This window comes from Aquila chrysaetos, chromosome 8 (genome assembly GCF_900496995.4).
Source record: "Aquila chrysaetos chrysaetos chromosome 8, bAquChr1.4, whole genome shotgun sequence".
Classification (NCBI taxonomy): Eukaryota; Metazoa; Chordata; class Aves; order Accipitriformes; family Accipitridae; genus Aquila; species Aquila chrysaetos.
The window spans coordinates 6,912,859-6,929,205 of record NC_044011.1 but is presented as its reverse complement, the minus strand read 5'-3'; the positions used below and the strand labels follow the sequence as shown (position 1 = coordinate 6,929,205).

Genomic DNA, 16,347 nt, shown 5'->3' with positions numbered 1-16,347 from the left:
CCCTACATAGGGACGGAGCACAAGCTGGTCAATCAGTCCCTCTGTCCTAAACCACGCCTTGGTTCCTGCTCACTGCCAGACTAACAGTAGCCTGGAGCACCATGTCCATAGACTGTTTCTCTACATAAATAGCAGAGGTCCAACACCTGGAAAAGGTTCTAGGCACGAGAGTATCTTGAAATAGCACCTATGTTCTCCTTCCCCTTTGTAACGTGATCCAGGCAAAACAAGAACCTCTACAGGGTGCTCCAGTGGACACCCAAGGATTTTTGACAAAGGACACACAGGAAAGCTGCACACTCACTGGGTTGGATGGACAGTCTGGTCCCTGAGCCAAAAGTCACCTTGTAGCCAGTATTATAATCTCACAGCATTTCCTTCCATAACAAAAAGCCCAGCAAGCCACTGTGTGGGGTGAGTTTAGGGCTGGGGCCAGAACTAAGCGGCACCCCTCAAACCTCCTCCTCCTCCTGTCCCCACAGTGCCTCCACGCTGTCCCTTGGGCTGCTGTATAGAGTGGGAAAACTCTACCAAGGTGAGACAAAACCCTTCTGATGGTGCATGCTCCCTGGAGCTCAGAGAGCTTGAAAAGCCTCAGGCACTCCTGCCTCGGTGAGCAAGCACTTACTGGGCATCACACAGAGCCTTGTCCCAGTCCCAAAGGTGCCTTTGCGGTAAGCACCATTGCTCACACACTGCTTCCCGCTGCAACACAAACCCCGCTGGGACGCAGTGACATAGCAGAGCCAAAGGACCATTGGAACAAGTTCAGTATGGACGGGGCCAGGTTGCCAAATCTCTGGAGTATCAGTTCTCTATGACGCACACATCCACTATATGCACAGGTGGAAGGGAGGAATGGGAACAGGCACGTAAAGAAACCTTGATGCTGTAACAGACCGCACCGGAGCACAAGACAATGGGACATGCAGGAAAACCAAGTCCTAGGGTCACTTGGAAAACTGCACAGTTCAGTTCCCAAAATTGTTTCCCTCAAAACAACTAAGAGCAAGGCAAAAATGAAGCCATTCCACTTTCCGGGACAAGTTGCTCCTTACCTGGTATGACTGAAAGCACCGTTCCCTTTCCAAAAGTGACTTTGTCTACACGATTCACACTCCGACACGTTTCATTACAAAAATGTCTCTGTCAGCCCTGCACATGGTCTCAAACACAAAGTGCCTGCATTCAGGCCACAGCAAAGCTCCCTGACACAACAGGCTCAAGTCCAGTCTCATATACCTGGAACAATGCAAAATCTGTTCCCTAGCTCACTTGCACTTTTCAGAAAAGTGTTTCCCTTTGTCTTTCCCAATTTTTAAGACCCACGCGTGACAACTCCCACCCATGGTACCACTCGCCCAGAATCAGGGCGACCATGCATCCAAAAAGCCTGCTTATGTGCAGGGAACCCATGGAAATTCACAAGGTTTTGTTGTTTGTGGGTTTCAAAGGCTTCTGTGAGACGACTGGTCTCTGACGATCAAGTGGCACACATTTCTTCCACAACAAGCCTAGATCCATTTGCTGAGGAAGGGGAGAGTAGGTTGGAAAAGAAGACCCCAGCTCAGGAGACCCTGTTCACATCCAGGGAATGCCTGCTCTGATCAGAGGAAGGTAAGTGGTCAGGGAGCTGGAAAGTGAGGATTCGTATAACAGAGCACAAGAAATACCCCCAGCTGGGCAGCAGTTGTACTCACTGGGCTTTACAGCCAGGCGTGTCCCTGTCCCCAGTGTCAGTTTGTAGTTCCCTGTGTTCACACAGTCCTTCACACTCCAGCAAAAACCATCAGCTCTCATGCCAATTGCTCTACAACTAATCTCCAGGAGATCAGCTCCTTCCCATCAACACCAGGTATTTGAAGCCAGGTATAACTGTAGCCTTGATAAGAAATCTCTTGGGAATCTCATCTACAGGAGGGATGACAACTAGGATTCTGGTGCAAACAAGAGCATTATTAATTTGGCCTTTCTTCAGCAGAGCAAAGGACAAGTACCCGGGGCTGCGCTAGACAGAGTCATCAGATACCCACTCCAATTTAACCTCAAGGATTTATGACAAAGGACACACAGGAAAGCTGCACACTCACTGGGTTGGACGGACAGTCTGGTCCCTGAGCCAAAGGTCACCTTGCCGTAGCTGTAGCTATAATCACACAGCATTTCCTTCCATAACAAAAAGTCCAGCAAGGCACTTCAGAAGCAGCACCTCTCCCCACATGTTTGCCCAGCCATGCCTAGGCTAGGAGGGGCAGCAGAAGGGTGACTGTGCTTCCCAGTGCAGCACAAACCCCACGAGGATGCAGTGGCACAGGACAGCCTCCCCACAGGGCAGCTGGGACATTTGGGAGCAGGCTCCCATTTGGGAGCCACTTTCTCCATCCCAGGCAAACTGAGAGAGCAAGAAGGGTTGTTTTGCACCAACACCAGACCCATTCCCTTAAAGCAAAGTCCATCGCTAGATATGGTCACACATAAATGATCAAACATCCAGCCATGCTGCTGCTCTCAAACACCCCAAGAAAGGCCTCGAACAAAACAGAAAGCATAGGAGCAGTGTTAGACTTACATGGTCTAACAATGAGTCTTGTTCCGGAGCCAAAGTTGGGTTTATATGCACCAGCTCCTGAGGTCACACAGCATTTCCTCTCTTAACAAAAACCTTCCCAACCACTTGGCAAAGCTGGGCATCCACAGCCCAACTAGACAGTGCTGAATGTCACTCATAGTCAGCTACATCCTGACAAGAAGACCCCCCCCGCGATCTGTATATGGGGCCCAGAACACCACTGGAACTATGAATACAGTCCCCATTTAGGATGACTGCTGCCTCTGCCCTGAGCCAAAGCCTGTCCTGGAGGAAAGGAGGTGGCATGCAACACCATAGCTGAAGAGCCACAGTCCCAAGAAGAGAGGTGCTGGAAGTCTCGCTGGGCCGTGAGTAGCTTTGCCCCACATGGAAGGAGACTACAAGCAAGCGGCAGCACTTACCAGGCAAAACCTGGCATTGTGTCCCTTTGCCTAGTGTAAGCTTGCCATAGTTCACACATTGGTTTTCACCTCAACAAGAACACAAACTCATGCACATCCTTAGAGCGAAAGGCAACCTGTACTCACTTGGCCACAGCACAATATGTCTGTCCCTGAGCAAATGGGTTCAGGAGCCCACACTGCTTATGTGAAAGGAAGGAGTAGATTACTGACAGAGTTGAATAATTGAGGGCATACCTTCGTAGACCTTTGTTCAGCTCATACATGTCTGTCTTTTTTTATACAATATTGAACAGAAAATGGTTTAAAACTTACTTGGTTTTACCCTTAGTTGCACTCCACTTCCAAAGGAAGTGAATTTGTTTCCATAGCTATTCACACAGTATTTGTCTTCAAAACAAAAACCTTTTTTCTCCGCCAGTTGTTTATTAGTGCCTGCTTGGCATTTCTTTTAACTTAGTCTACCCAAGCAAATTCCTTGGCAACTTTAACTTAGATTTCCTTTAAAGATTTTCTTACTTGATGGTCTCTTTCGGTTTTGACAGAGATGACCACTGACTGCATGTTTTGTCCTTCATTCATATGAGGAAATGCTACAAGGATTAACAGTAAAATTCCTCTTTCAGCATTAGATCACCATTAAAGTCCGAGATCTCCCACTGGACCTTCCTGCACATAGTGCAAATCTTCAAAATACCTTTCTTGATTCCCCAAACAAACAATGCCCTGCTTGTTCAGACCTCTTTCCAAGACAGCCCAGCTTTTTTTGTCAAGGAGTGAAAACCTGGATGGAAACCTGACTGGAGCCAGAAGCAGGAGCAGCAGAGCAAAAGGTAAGAGAGTTTTCCCAGCAGAGACAAGAATTACAGCTTCTGAGAATTAATGAGGACAAGATTCCGGGCAATGGAAATAAAAGGACAGTGAGTGTCCCTGCAGGTCTGGGAGATTTCTGGGAACATGTAGTAGTGGAGAGAAGGAATATTTGGGTAAAACTCCTCTCTCCAGGTGTAGAAAGCACTGAGTGATTTGCTTATTCTTTTTGGAGAAAAAGAAACATCCAGCACACAGTCTATTGGGACGGATGCTCTCTCTCTGTCCTCTCGTGAGGACAATTCACATCAATAGAAGCTGCCCAGAAAATTATTAATATAGTCATTGCTCCAGAATCTGCATTAAACTGATTTTGAACATTCACAAATGAAATAAAGCATTTAGTTCTCAATGACACATACAGGAGAGTCCAGTCCTCCAAACAGATATTTAGCTTTATAATGATTTTTTTTCCCTAATGCAAGGTCAACCTTGACCTTCTATTGTCCACAGAAGGAAAAAAGGATGGAATTTTAATGGCTGTTTCACAGAAAGGAGAATTAGGCTTTCCTATCCTTACTCCTTCAGGGTTTCTAGCTTTTCTACCCACCTGGTTTCACTGTCAGTTTTGTCCCACTTCCAAAGGTGACTTTCCAGTTGGTTGCTGAATTCACACAGTGACACATCCACTAACAAAAACCACACACAACCTTTGGTCCAGACAAGTATATGCCTTTTTGAAAAGACATCAAGGGGGAAAACAGATGTCACCCTTGTCACATACCTTTGACTCCAAACTAGGATGTCTTTCTAGTTGCATGCCTCTGATCTTTCCATAGAAATGCAGATAGAAACAAGTCTGAAATGTGTGAAGTAGAAAATCAAGCCCATTACCCTGTTAGCATAATGCAATTGAAGCTTATTGGACAGTTTTTAAGTAGAACAATTTTTGCCATAGTTAGGACAGGAGAATCTCAACTTTGCATAATTTATATTTGTTTTAAGAGGTACCTGATTTCATAATCAGTTTTGTGCTTCTCCCAAAGGTGAGTTTCCAGGAAGACTCAGACACAGTAATAAGCCTCTATACAAAAATTGTAAGGAGAGAAGCCTCAGTCTTTAAAGGCCAGAACATACTGTTAGACATATCAAAGTGGGACAAAATTTCCAACATTTTTTTGAACAACTAACATAGCTGTTTCTAAGATTTCTCGTGGTCTAAAGAAGGATTTTAGACAGATCAGCCAGCTAGTCAATCTTAGAAGCTAAGCAAGGGTCCAGACCCATAAGACAAAGAAGCCAAGAAAAAATAAACAGAAGGAAACTCCCAGATAAAACCAATTCAAAGTCCTATTTTTTCTTGTTTATTCAGTTGGCAATGAACCCAGTAAGGAATCCAATCCTAAGTCCCAGAAGCTAGTTTCACCTAATCTTTTGAGCAAGCAAAGGTTATTCATGAACACTAATCTCAAATATATTCCCCTGTAGGGTTCATCCTGACTAACGTGGTGTTTGCACAACACAAAAGTCATTCACTGAATTTAGCAGAACAGTAGCAATTCCTGATCTGTTCCACTCACATGAACATGACAGCGAAGTTACAAGCAAATGTGCTTTTCGTCCCCATGCCCTCTTTCCTTCCTCTTTTAAAGCAGCTCTTCCCTCTGTATTTTAAGGAAGATCTGACAAAAGACCTAAAGTATTCTGTCTTTCCTAACCTTATTGGTGAAGAGATACCTACTGGGCTTTATCAGCAGCCTGGTTCCTCTTCCGAAGATGACTCTGGCTGCATTTCCTGAATACACACTGTTAAAATCTCCCTTACAAAAACCCCCATGCTCTTCTGCACATTTCAGTTTCCATGGCAGGGGACTCTCTTCATCAAAATAAAACTCTATCTGCAAAATGCCTGTTAGATACCCCCACAAAATGAAGGCTGAGTTGTCTTCTCTATCTCCTAACAGGTTTCATGTCAATACTTTTTACAGGTCAAGAAATGAAGTGCCCTGAACATGAGATGCTTTGGCATAGGCAGGAATAAACTAAGACCCTCTCTACAGAAATCATACAGTTAATATTTTTTTTCAAAGCTGTGCCTTGGCAAAGAGAGAGAAACATTACACGAAGAACTTCACTCCCCTGTCCTCAACAGTTTTGCAGGGGAAGATGTAACTGAGCAGTCAGAATGTCTGGCTAGGACACCTGGTCCAGTATTTCACAGGAACAGAACTTCCACAGGCTCTTCCCTCTCTGTTAATGCATATTAAACCACTTTTTTTTTTAATAGGGCAGAGACTTCCTGAGTCTCTGAAGAGCCATCTTCTCCTCTCTGCTTCTTGCTCATGTAATTCCACACATGGGTAGCCCTTGTGGTACTCTTCAGAAGGGTTAAATGTGAAAAGCACAAGGAAAATCCATTCTTTTATACTGTCTGCAATGGCTCTTTCTACCAAGGAATACCATGAAGCTGAAGCAGCTTGAGAAATGAGACAATTCTGTAATTTGGGGAAAGATTTGTCACAGCTCTCTGGCACTCCATGCTCATTTAAACTGATTTCATTTTGCTGGGAATCTCGTCCTTACTTCCTTTGTGTAAGTAGGAACTTTCCACTGTAATTACTGTAAGAAGGACTCCTCTCACATAACAGCTTCTCTCCATACGCTATTACTATCAGACCTTACACACCACCCCCCCCAACCCCCGACTTTTTCTTGCTTCTGTCTTTACACTAAATGTTCCAGCCACATGTTCATTTCAGCCCTAGAAGCAGTAGATACGGAAGGAGATTCCCTTCCCGGGATAACTATGCACTACCAATTCGAAGCATCAGGTTCTCCAATACTTCTCAAGATACTTTTGTTCAGATCATGCACTTACTTGGTTTAATGCTGAGCCTTGTTCCTTTGCCAAACTGCATCTTATTATAACTGGTTTCTGAATTTACACATCATTTAATTCCTTTGTAAAAACCTTTCCTGCTCTGCAATTATACACAAAACAGGGAAACACCTGATCCGTGATGATTTCTGGACAGGAATGAACCAAGATGATGCCATCCCAGACTTAGTCAACCAGGCAAAGAAAATCCAGGCATATATTTGAAATGTCATTAAAATGTTTCCATTCTGTAAGATACCTGGACAGGAAAATTTTTGCACCCTAACTACAAGCCTATGTTCTTTGTTCCTCACTAAAGAGTTCAGATCTTAAATGCAGACTAAAATATAAGGGAGAGAGAGAAAGAGAACTTGCCCTTGCAGTCAAATAATTAACCATACTCCTAATGAATTTCTGTGATGGAGATGCATATTTCAGCTGTTCATTGCACATACTGTGCGGTCCCACATATATTTAAGTGGATGATTTTTTTATGTAAGGTTTTTAGAAATGCAATAATGAAGATGTCATGAACGCAATCCCACGCAGTCCTCCTTTTTGCACCTCATCAGGGCATAAATCACTCAGTGCATTTTGAATAGGATCTGGATCAAGTCAAGTCTGTAGCTGAGTTAACCTACACATTGTGGTGTCCACTTACTAAGAAAACCTTGGGTTTTCTCCTGTCATTTTCTACATATCACATTTCATTACCAGCATCCCATTCCCCTCCCCACACACCCCCAGTACTTTCTGCCCTTTGGAAAAGAGAAATGCTTGTCACAGGATTCAGCAGAACCACAATTTCTCAGCTATGAATCTAGGGAAAAATCTGACAGAAATACCATTTTGATCACAAATCGAGAATCAACTTACTAGGATTATTTAGCCTGACCCCTACATAACACAAGCAAGAAAACTGAGTGTAAGATTCCCACAGTATTTGAGATTGTCACAAAAGAAAAAGAATGACACTCTACAGATTGACATTATTGACCAATAACTTGAGTTGGGTACATTTCCAAAATAACTGGAAAACTTCAGATATTTTTTGCTTTAATTCAGAACAAGTGAAACTGGCCCTGCAAACTGTATTTTCACGTCCTTCAGTAAATTTGATCACCTTACCCTGTTGAATCTAGGCCCCTGGCCCTTTAACCAGCTTCCAGAAGAATACCTTAGGAACTGTTATTTTTCATGTGAAAACATACACTCATTAGAACAAACTGCTTAATACCACTGAGTATTTGTCTTATGATTCACATTCAGCTTTCAATTTCTCTCGTCCTACACTTTTTCTGTATCTTCAGAGCCAGATATATCTGCACATCTTGAAGAGTATGAAGAGAAACAGGTAAAAAAGCTGTGTGTCATTAACCAGACTACACTTACTTGGTGTCACAACTAACCGTGTCCCTTGTCCAAATATCTGTTTTCTTCCTCCTACAGTTGCACTGCCTGAGAGTCTTCTACAAAAATTAACTCTGAAGTTTGAACTTAAGAATTTCTTGGCTAAAAGCATCCTAGTGAGTCCCAGGACCTGACTATAAAGAAAAATCTGTGCCTTTCATAGTACAGAATGGAAAAAAACCCTCAGTCACATATAGATAAATATTTTACAGGAAATGCTGTCTGGACTGCTTTTCTTCTTTTTCTCATCAGATATTTACCTTAAACTAAAAGTGCAAACTGGAAATTTCTTTCCTATTAACAAAAGATTTTTCTGAGTTCTTTCTACTAAGTGAAAAGAAACTTAATTTTACTTTACTGATTTCTGTTTCTCAGGTACATCTGACTCTCAACAGCAACACAAATGACCACTTTATAATGGGTATTCAATAGACAATGAGGTCAATCAACCTAGTAGAACAAGATAACATTTTAAGTAGCTCAGATATCTAAACCTATCCATTAAACTTTCAATTATTTCTTCATTGCTTAGCTTGCATGGACAATGCAGCAGTTTTGAACTGTCATTGCTAAAATCTCAAAATACGTAGGAAATAAGTAGCTACTTGTCTCATAACCCCTGAAAAAGTCTATGCATTTTATCAGATATTAGCTTGGAAATTAAAACCTGGCACTGAAGGGCTTGAATACAAACCTCTTTATAGAAAATACCTCAATGAAATTGCAAGGGCAGAACAGAATTTAACAGAAACTTGAAATTAGCCTGTCTGATTTATACTGCTGCACACTTCTAGGATGAATTTGGATTCATCTGATGAGTGTGCACATACTCTGGGAGAAGGTATTTATGACCAAAGCACAAGAACATTTCTGCATCCAGCTCTGCTGAGGACACAGGAGTCGCACTGAATGGACTCTCACTGGATCTGGGATGTGCTGAAACACTATGGTCTGAGTTCATTATTTTTACTGGAAGACTTACTTGGAAGCACAAGCAGGTGAGTTCCTCCACCAAAAGTGAACTTTCTGTAACCACTGATCACACTGTGACAAGGCGCTTTATGTAAACCATTACAGGAAGAATTTAACAGATTCCCAATCACCGCTGAATGATAGAGTTAAATATCACCTTTCCAAAATCTTTAGGATCCAGTATGAAGCAAAATGTCTTGCTGTGCTGATGACTGTATCCACAGAAATTTCCTTTTGTTGGTTAAAATTTTGCAAAACCAAATCTTATCACAAATAGCATCAATTAATACTTTGCTGTCCATATCAGCATATATTTTGGGTCTGTAAAAGCAAACAAGTTTTACATTTCACTATTTTTTACATTTAAGATATTCCAGATGAAGCATGGATGCAAAAAGAGGACAGTATTTAGCATTGCAACAGTTCTCTGCAACCATTATTGTGCCAACATATTAATTTTAAAAGAATAAAAAAGATTTGCCTGAAACATTCCACAACATTGCCCTTGTAACAGAGCACATTTGGGAAGGCCATGGGGTTAGCATAAGAAATACTGAAATAAGCAATATTGAAAAGTTTTTCAGTCTTATGGATACTCACCAGAACAGAAACAAGATTTCCTAAACCTTCAAACAAATTAAATGCTTAAAAAAAAGCACATGGAGGTGTAATTGGCAAAATTAGGTTGATATGAGAAGCTGAACCTTGGAAATGGAAGTTAGGCTGTTAGTGTTTATATATGATATTATTCACTTCTCACTTACTTGGTACTACAACAATTCTTGTTCCTTGTCCAAATATTAATTTCCCAAAGTTTCCTGTATTCACACAGACAGGAAGTGCTTTACAAAAACCATCCAGAGAAATATATTTGCCTTCTTAACTCCTCTCCTAGAAGAGAAGTTAACTAAATGCATTTGGGAGTATTAAATTCTGATATCTGTAGTTTATTACTGAATGAGACTCATGGCTTAACTAAAGACATTACCCGCAACCTGTTATATGTAATTCTATGTGTCTCTTTCTTTCCTTTCCACTTTAAATTGGAAACTGGTTTCTTTCACCAAGGACTAATTATCATTCCATCTTATCTATACATCTGCTTTCAACCATAAAAACATTTACAAGGCAATTCTTCACTGGGAAAAAAATACCTGTTTTTACCATCAGTTTATTTCCATTCCTGAAGGTGAATTACCAGTTGCAGGGAGAACTCAGAACAATGGTATATGCAGTAGCTAAAGCTTTAATGAACTTAGTTTCTATTAGTACTTCATTTGCTGGCAAACATATGATCACCTCTGGCTTAAAATCCAGAGGTAGTTGCTCCCTGTGAACATTGCCAAAACATGCTGTAGTAAATTGCTTCTACTTATGTTTAAGAGTTGTGTCATATCCAATCACACTGGCAGGATTAATCTCATCCAAAGTATTGACATACTATAAGTTAGATGAAACCTGCTTGTTTTGGTCTGACTTTTCTAAGTCATCTGGAAATAAAGGCAAGTAGGTACTTCTAGAAAACACTAAGTTCTTACCTGCTCCTAGCGAAGATCTGATTGTCTGCCTTGGAACAATAATCCATGCATATTGATATTTTCTGAACACTAAAAAAGCTGGTTGCAAAACACTAAGATAAATAATTATTGGAAGCTAAAGACACTCGAAAATATTTTTCATCAAAAGATTTCATTGATAAGGGGCCCCAGGCAAGGACATTCATAAATTCTTGACAACATTTGATATTCCAGTGCTTTTAAAACCTAAGTTATATGTAAATTAAAAGGCAAATTTCTTAGAATATTGAAATGTAAGTACTCACATGTCATTCCCCATTTCCATTCTGGAAACTCAGAACAATGACCCAAATCATCAGTTAAACTCTATGGGGAACTAGTATTGGACATCTATGGCCCACATCTGTAGGCATGCAATCCTCAGAAACACAGGCACTTGCTTTCTAAAGCCTTTCACATTTATTTTAGGCTTACATGGCTTTACTTTTAGGTGCATTCCTCTTCCAGATTTAAGCTCTTCATTGCCACCTGCAAAGTTACACCACAGCAGAGCTCTACAAAATCCTGGCCATGGAAAGTTTTGATCCATGACAGACTTTCTCCCTACTTATTAAATGGTCTTCCAATTTCTAACTGTAAAACTAGAAAAAAAAACCACAAAACAAAACCAACAAACTGACACTCTGGACTACATGTTCAAGGAAATTAGATGTCTTGAGACAGACCAGAAACATATCCTACACTCCTAGATGTGAGTTATCTAAACTTAGTACAGATGTCCTAGTGTCCTTCTATACTCAGCAAACACAGGCGTTTTTCAAGCACAGTTCTCATCTTGAAGATATTAACTCTGAAAAACCACCTCAAAAAACAGTGATGAAGGTAGAAGCAAATCACCTTGGGCTAGTAGATTTGACCTTGAATGCTTTGTATTAAAGGGCATAAACCTGGATTCACAAGTCTGACAATTTCAAGATGAACATTCGCTTATTCTTTATCTGAAATGTGACACATCCACTAACTGTGGAAACACAGATAGTTGGAAAGTTTATCATTAGGGGAAGAAATTACTTTAAATCCGTAAATGCCAAAGCTCATCATAGCATCATCAAGCTCAGTTTTTGAGATGTTAATTTCTGGCACTTACTTGGATGAACAGCCAGCCTTGTCCCCCTTCCAAAAGTCAGTTTTTCATAGGCACCTATGGAGTTTCACTGTGACAAAGAGCTTTACCAAAAATGCAGGCAGTAGCTTCTTACTCAAAGGAGTTTTTTAACTTTGATGTGTATGCATAGATCTCCTGGGGTGTTTTTTCTCAGGCTTCCCATATCAAAACCCTAGTAAAAATTCTCATGACAATTCACTACTGTGAATCCCACTGCTGTGGGATCTTATCTCACCAGCCCAGCTCATATCTATCACAGAGGTTGTAGTTACATCCTTCTATGATAACAGCAACTGTAGAAGTCAGAGTAATTAACTGTAACCATGAAGATGTATAAGACAAAGTAAGACAGGAGTGGAAATTTTTCTGTAGTACTTCATCCACCTCAGTTAGTGCTTATCTTGCCCCAGCTTACACCAGCCTGCAACTTTGAGGCACCTCACATCAAAACTAAACTCCTCATTCAGTAGCGTCTAAACACAACAATGATATTTCTTTACTTGGGCTGTTTTTTTGTTTGCTTTTTTCTAATGCTCCTCAGCCCCTGAACAGCACCAAAATGATGACCAAGCCTTAAGGATTTTATTCCTTTCTAAGATATGAATTTGCCTCTGTTCTCACATCCCCCGTTTTTGGGGGGGGGGGGGGGGAATCACAAACACTTCCATAATCTTCCTTTATAACTAAAATTATAGACAGACACTCTACAGAGCAACTCAGTCCCACTTTCTGCCTCTATTTTCATTCCAACAGATACACAGAGATTCCTAGAAACTGGCATTGCAGCCCCAAAATTCAGTATTATCTTTCTTGTCTGCACATGACTACCTACTCATCAGTAAGCCTGAAAACTTGCATGCAAACATAATAGTGGAATATATTCAGATAATTCTTTATTCTAACATGTAGGTTTTTTCTTCTTCCATTATACTCACTTGGATTTACCTTCAGAAGAGTCCTTGTCCCAAAGCTAAGTGCATTGCCACTTCCAGCATTCCCACTGCAATGGAAGTTATTACCAAACCACCTCAAAATGCCACTCAGAACTCAGATATAAAACCTGTGGAAGCCACCCAATTCCAGGCAACATTGTACTGCTGCTCAGTACTTACTCTGGAATGATCAGGTTCTTCAGAATTACTTGAATTTATTGTTAAGCTCTTCTGTGACCAAAGATTATTTTCTCAAAACCAATATATCACAACTGTAAGAAACTTTACAAAAACCTAAGAAGATGTACAAAAACCTGACCTTTAAACTTGCTGAGTTCTCACAACTTAAGCAAGGATAATTACATGTTTCAGCCTGGTGCAAAACATGCTCTGTTCTTTAAGGCAAATTCAGAGTATTACTTCCAAGATCTCAATCTAGAAAAGTTCTTTGAGACAGCTAAATATTTCTGCCCCCATCACTTTCTTTCTCAGAATCTCTATTAGACGTTCACTCTAAAACTACAAAACCACACAATTTTCTACTATGATGGGCACCCTACAGAGCTGTATGGTCTGCTATAGTGATGTTGAGAATTAAAACATTAAGGATGTTAAAAGCAGCTTTAAGTGTTCACTTTGAATTAACAGGATATGGGATCCAAGCTGCTGAATTACTGAGAAGAAGTACTGAATTGATCCTGTTTGTCTAGTTTAGCAGTAAAGCAATAGATTTTGTAGAGTTGTTTTCTCCCATTTGGACTGACTTGAAAGCACATGCAAATATATCCACTTCCAAATATGTGTCTTGATATGAACTGTTCAATGCTATGCCACCATGAGAATATTTACAAAACAGCCAGTTTGCACCTGATACATTATTTTAACTATCCAATACTAAAGAAGGTTCCAGGAAGTGGTTTAAAATTCTCTTTTGTTAGTTGTGGGATACTATAAATCTATTTCCAAACCTCATCAACTTTGCTAAAGCATCTTCAGAACCACCAGAGGCTTACTGCAATCCTACAGTAAGTACTTCAGCTTAATATCTTGAAAACATTACACTTTGACCACCGTTTGGTGTACATTTTTTTTCTTTCCTATACAGCTGTGTTTTAATAATAATTCTAATTAAATGGCTTAGGTTCAAGACTGGTTAATCTCCAAGCCAGATTCTGCACATGGCCTCTCCACCCTATAGAACGAAACCCCTTTTCTGCAGACACAGATGCTGTCATTTATCACAGGTCCACTCCTGCTATATGGACAGTTGTACGATCCCCATTACAATGGGGTTTCCCCCCTGCATCATGAATTCAGAACAGCTGACCCTAGGTAAACAGCAGGATTTATTCAAACCTGTCCCATCCCTGAATGGGGAATTCAGCTCTCCTACACACTAGACAAGGTCATAGAAGTGAAAGGAAACGGTTACAAAATCTTGTTATGGTTCCTTTCTACAGCTTTTTTCTTTATCTGTACAACAGAGAAGCTGAAGCGAATCTGCACTGGTTCTAAAGAATCATGCCCTTACAGGGTTTATTTACAGTAATTGAGCATGCTCTTAAAGCCAGGTGTTGTGTAAAGTAAGCGCACAGCCTTCATACTGTTGTCAGTAACATATTGTCTCTATTACGTGTTGACCCAAGGAGCTTGATCTATTCTAAAATAGGTAAGATATTGCTGAGGGAAAGACCTTGTACCCCCAGTCTCATTCTTTTCAAGACCTCACTTTTTAACTGTTAGAATGGCCTTTCACATCCACCTCCGCCCTTCTATCTTCTGTTCTTACCAGGATTTACTTTCAGTCTAGTTCCAGTCCCAAGTGTTATCAGCCAGCTATCCTTGTTCACACACTAGCTAACAGCTTTACAAGAACTTATAACACCCTGCAAGGGTAATGTTTGTCCCTACTGTAGTTACCCTTTTTTACCACCTTTTGTGGTTGAAAATTAACCACTTAGTGCCAGTTTCAGTGTTGTTTCAGTCCCAGACATGAATTCTTTTTCTTCACTGTCTTTCAGCCATTGCAAAAAATTTGTTTTTCCTTTTAGTCCTCCTCTTTGCACCTTCCTTTTGTCAACCATAAAATGTGTTGTGTCCATACAAAATAACATATCCTATTTGTTAAGCTGATCTTTCCAATTAATATTACAATGCAATTTCTTTTTAATGTTTTTGAACCCAGAGCTGCAGCATCTGAGCAAAGCCTTTCCAATGGAAAGTCTGTTTCAACTTACAGAATAAGGTTAAAAAATTCAGGCTACATTACCACCTCTTTCAGAAGGGAGATGAGACCACATGCAGCCACACAGTCACAGAATGGTTGAGGTTGGAAGGGACCTCAGGAATTCATCTAATCCAACCCCTCTGCTCAAGCAGGGCCACCTAGAGCTGGTTGCCCAAGAGCACATCCAGACAGCTTTTATTATCTCCAACAAGGGAGACTCTACAACCTCTCTGGGCAGCCCGTGCCAGTGTTTGGTCATGCTCACAGTGATGAAGTGTTTCCTGACGTTCAGATGGAGCCTCCTCTGTTTCAGTTTATGCCCATTGCCTCTGGTCCTGTTACTGGGCACCACTTCACTTGCATTTTATGGTTTCTAATGGCATCCTCCAAATTGCTTGAAGGCTAGTATTACAGTGCAGAGAGATCTCTAAAATAATCTACTTTGAGATATTGCATACATTTACCCAAATAACCATTTCTGCTTTCAGACCTACTTGCACTGACTTTCAGACATATCCCCTTCTGAAAGACTCGCTTTGAGTTGGGTACACCAGCACTATGTGGTAGCTGAGAACTTTACATTAAGTTACTGGGACTGTGTCCCATCACAGAACTATTGAGTGCTCTTTTCAGCTAGGAGGATGAGCCTTATTTGGTTCACTGGAGTCATTCTTCTTGACTGGGTACACTTCTCTAACTATAGTTTCTCAAGATTTGGCTCTCAATCTAATTCTGCTTAACGCATGAATAATTAATTTAGGCACATGGACTCATCGCATGATAGAGCAGTGAGGGCAAATTTCTGTTCTTTGGCCTTGCTCAAAGTTAAGTGCAAAGCTTTCAAGCAGCTAGGGTTGTGAATTGCAGGTAAAGGCCATTTCCCAGCAGTCAATAATTTTTCTAACTCATTGTGATTTTCTACTGAAAAAAATAGGTAATAACCTCTTTGTGTTGCTAAGGTAAAGCTAACATAAGCCCTCTAGACATCTTCCCTGTGAGCTCTTTTTATTTGCTCCCAAAAGTCAGTCACTTCTCTTACAACATTAGTGTAGCATTTATTTTGTTGGGGTTTGAGTACTTACAGTCTCATTTCTTTCTAAATAATGTTTGCATCATTAACACCCAAGACATTTTACAAACAGTGCTGTCAAAACCAGTGACCTAGAATTTATGACTCTGAGCAACAGATAAAAAATCATGGTTTTAAGTAATAGTTCTCAGGGATTTTGCGGGAACTAATTTTATAAGATACTCAAGAACTAAACAAAAATGTCAGATATAATAAATAAGGATGAAAAAACCTGAAGTACATAAGAACTCTATTAGTGTTTCTAGACCACAATATATAGATATCTATACAGTTATCTTCAAGTTGCAGTTTAAGATGAGTATGCCAGAAAAGATGGATTTACATAATTGAGCTTATAGAGTTATGTGTATTTCTC

The 16,347-nt window shown here is 40.5% G+C and overlaps 1 protein-coding gene across 1 annotated transcript in view; it reads right to left on the bottom strand.

The window, feature by feature from the left end:
* LOC115345015 (M1-specific T cell receptor alpha chain-like) overlaps positions 1–16,347 on the bottom strand; it is a 290,271-nt gene that overhangs the window by 30,038 nt on the left and 243,886 nt on the right. Inside the window, 1 exon segment of the mRNA XM_041125565.1 lies at positions 1,059–1,097. Within this exon segment, the coding sequence (XP_040981499.1) occupies positions 1,059–1,097 (39 nt within the window).